We start from the raw sequence: 1,704 nt of genomic DNA, 5'->3' as shown, positions 1-1,704 counted from the left end.
CAGCAGTGCAGCAGGAGGCCGCCGAGCAGCAGGAAGCCGCCGCGCCAGCCGAAGTGCTCGAGCAGCCGTTGGCCGAGCGGCGACAGCGCCGACAGGAACACGGGGCTGCCCGCTGCCGCCAGCCCGTTGGCCAGGGGCCGCCGCCGCTCGAAGTACAGCCCCAGCATGATGAGCGACGGCTGGAAGTTGAGGGCCAGGCCCAGGCCTGCGGGCGAGGCAGCGCTGTGCCGGGCTCCCCGAGGGCGCCCCCCACCCCAGCAACCGCCCCCCTCGGCAGGAGGGAGGGCGTGAGACCCCGAAGGGGCGGGCAGAGCCCCGGGGGAAACTGAGCCGAGGGACTCGAGGACCGCCTTTCGAGGGGACACCGGGGACAGAAGGTCTTGCAGCTAGGACTCCCAACCCCTACCCTCACGGCCAGCCCCCATCCGCGTAGGGGAGGTGCGCAGGGGCCGCCCTCACCTGTGAGCACCCCGGCGGTCAGGTACAGCTCCAGGAGGCGCGTGGCGAAGGATGCTAGCACCATGCCCGCCGAGGCCAACAGCCCACCCACCAGCATCACCGGGCGACAGCCAAAGCGGGTCACGAGGATGCTGGAGACTGGACCTGTGGGCAGGGCACGGGCACCGCTCAGGCTGGACTAATCTCCTTTCCTGTGGACACTCCGAGCTTTGCGCCTCCCAGCCCCAGAAAATGGCTCAAAGGGATAAGGTCACCATCGGTTCAGAGAGGGCAGTGTCTGGCCAAGGTCCCAGTGCTCGGCCAGGATAACGCCAGCATTTCCCCCGCCCCAGCAGGTGGTTAGGGCTCAGGGAAGCGGGACTCTTATTTAGATCTCATTCGCCTCCTGTAACATAAGGGGGCGTAGGTCTTTCGGCAGGAACGGAGGGGTCCTGCCCGCTGGCGGAGCTTGCTAGTGGCCCTCTGGTATGTGGGCTCTACCTCCAGCCACTGCCCCTTTCCTGCCCCTTCCTCCCCTCTCTCTGGCGCCGGTAAAATTTTCACAGGAAGAAAGTGGTTTCCGCGCCCTCCCAGTGGGCTCCGGGGGATGCCCGTGGGTCTGTGCCTCCTGGTCCCGGGAACTCTACTCTCAATCCTGGGCCTGGGGTCGGGGGAGGGACCCGCGAGGGGGCGCTGACCGGTGCCGTAGAGCATGGCGAGCATGATGGAGGACACCCAGGCCGTGTCGCTGTAGCCGGCGCCAAAGTCGCGCATGAGGGCGCGGAAGAAGACGCTCACCGCCTTGGGGAAGCCATAGGCGAAACCGGTGATCACGAAGCAGGCGCCCAGCACCGCCCAGCCCCAGCCACCGTCGGGGGGGCCCGCGCCTGGCCGGGGGCCGCCAGCGCCCATCGCTGCTGCTTCTGCAAGAGATAGGGGACGCGATGGACCAGCGAAGGTCTGTAGCTCAGACAAGAAAGGCGGATGGAGACCCGGCGTGGGGAAACCAAGGCATGGGGCTACCCACGTGAAGCCCTGCTCAGGGAATGAGCCAAGAGGGGAAACCCAGGCAAAACCTCACCCCAAATCTACCCTCCTCCAAGGGTCCTGTGAAAGATGAGGGGGAAATAATAGAATCCCTCCCACCTGAGTCTGAACTTCAGGAAGGCTCCCTGTGGAAGAAGCTCCTTGCCCAGGGACCTGGTGGCGGCAGGAGGGGGGTGCTGGTGAATGGGAGAGCTGGCCAGCCAGCGTGTGCCCCATGTG

The 1,704-nt window shown here is 66.5% G+C and overlaps 1 protein-coding gene across 1 annotated transcript in view; it reads right to left on the bottom strand.

Annotated features, from left to right (window-relative positions):
• Positions 1-1,350, bottom strand: part of SLC16A8 (solute carrier family 16 member 8) — a 4,549-nt gene extending 3,199 nt beyond the window's left edge. The window contains exons 1-3 of the mRNA XM_029954860.1: positions 1,137-1,350; positions 460-603; positions 1-205 (exon numbers count right to left, since the gene is read on the bottom strand). The exon at positions 1-205 is cut by the window's left edge and continues 599 nt beyond it. Coding sequence (XP_029810720.1) covers positions 1-205; positions 460-603; positions 1,137-1,350 — 563 coding nt within the window. The remainder of the gene's footprint in view (positions 206-459; positions 604-1,136) is intronic.
• Between the last annotated feature and the right edge of the window lie 354 nt (positions 1,351-1,704).

Source organism: Suricata suricatta, chromosome 10, assembly GCF_006229205.1.
Source record: "Suricata suricatta isolate VVHF042 chromosome 10, meerkat_22Aug2017_6uvM2_HiC, whole genome shotgun sequence".
NCBI classification, from domain to species: domain Eukaryota; kingdom Metazoa; phylum Chordata; class Mammalia; order Carnivora; family Herpestidae; genus Suricata; species Suricata suricatta.
The sequence above is the reverse complement of the archived record's forward strand: the minus strand, read 5'-3'. Positions and strand labels throughout refer to the sequence as shown.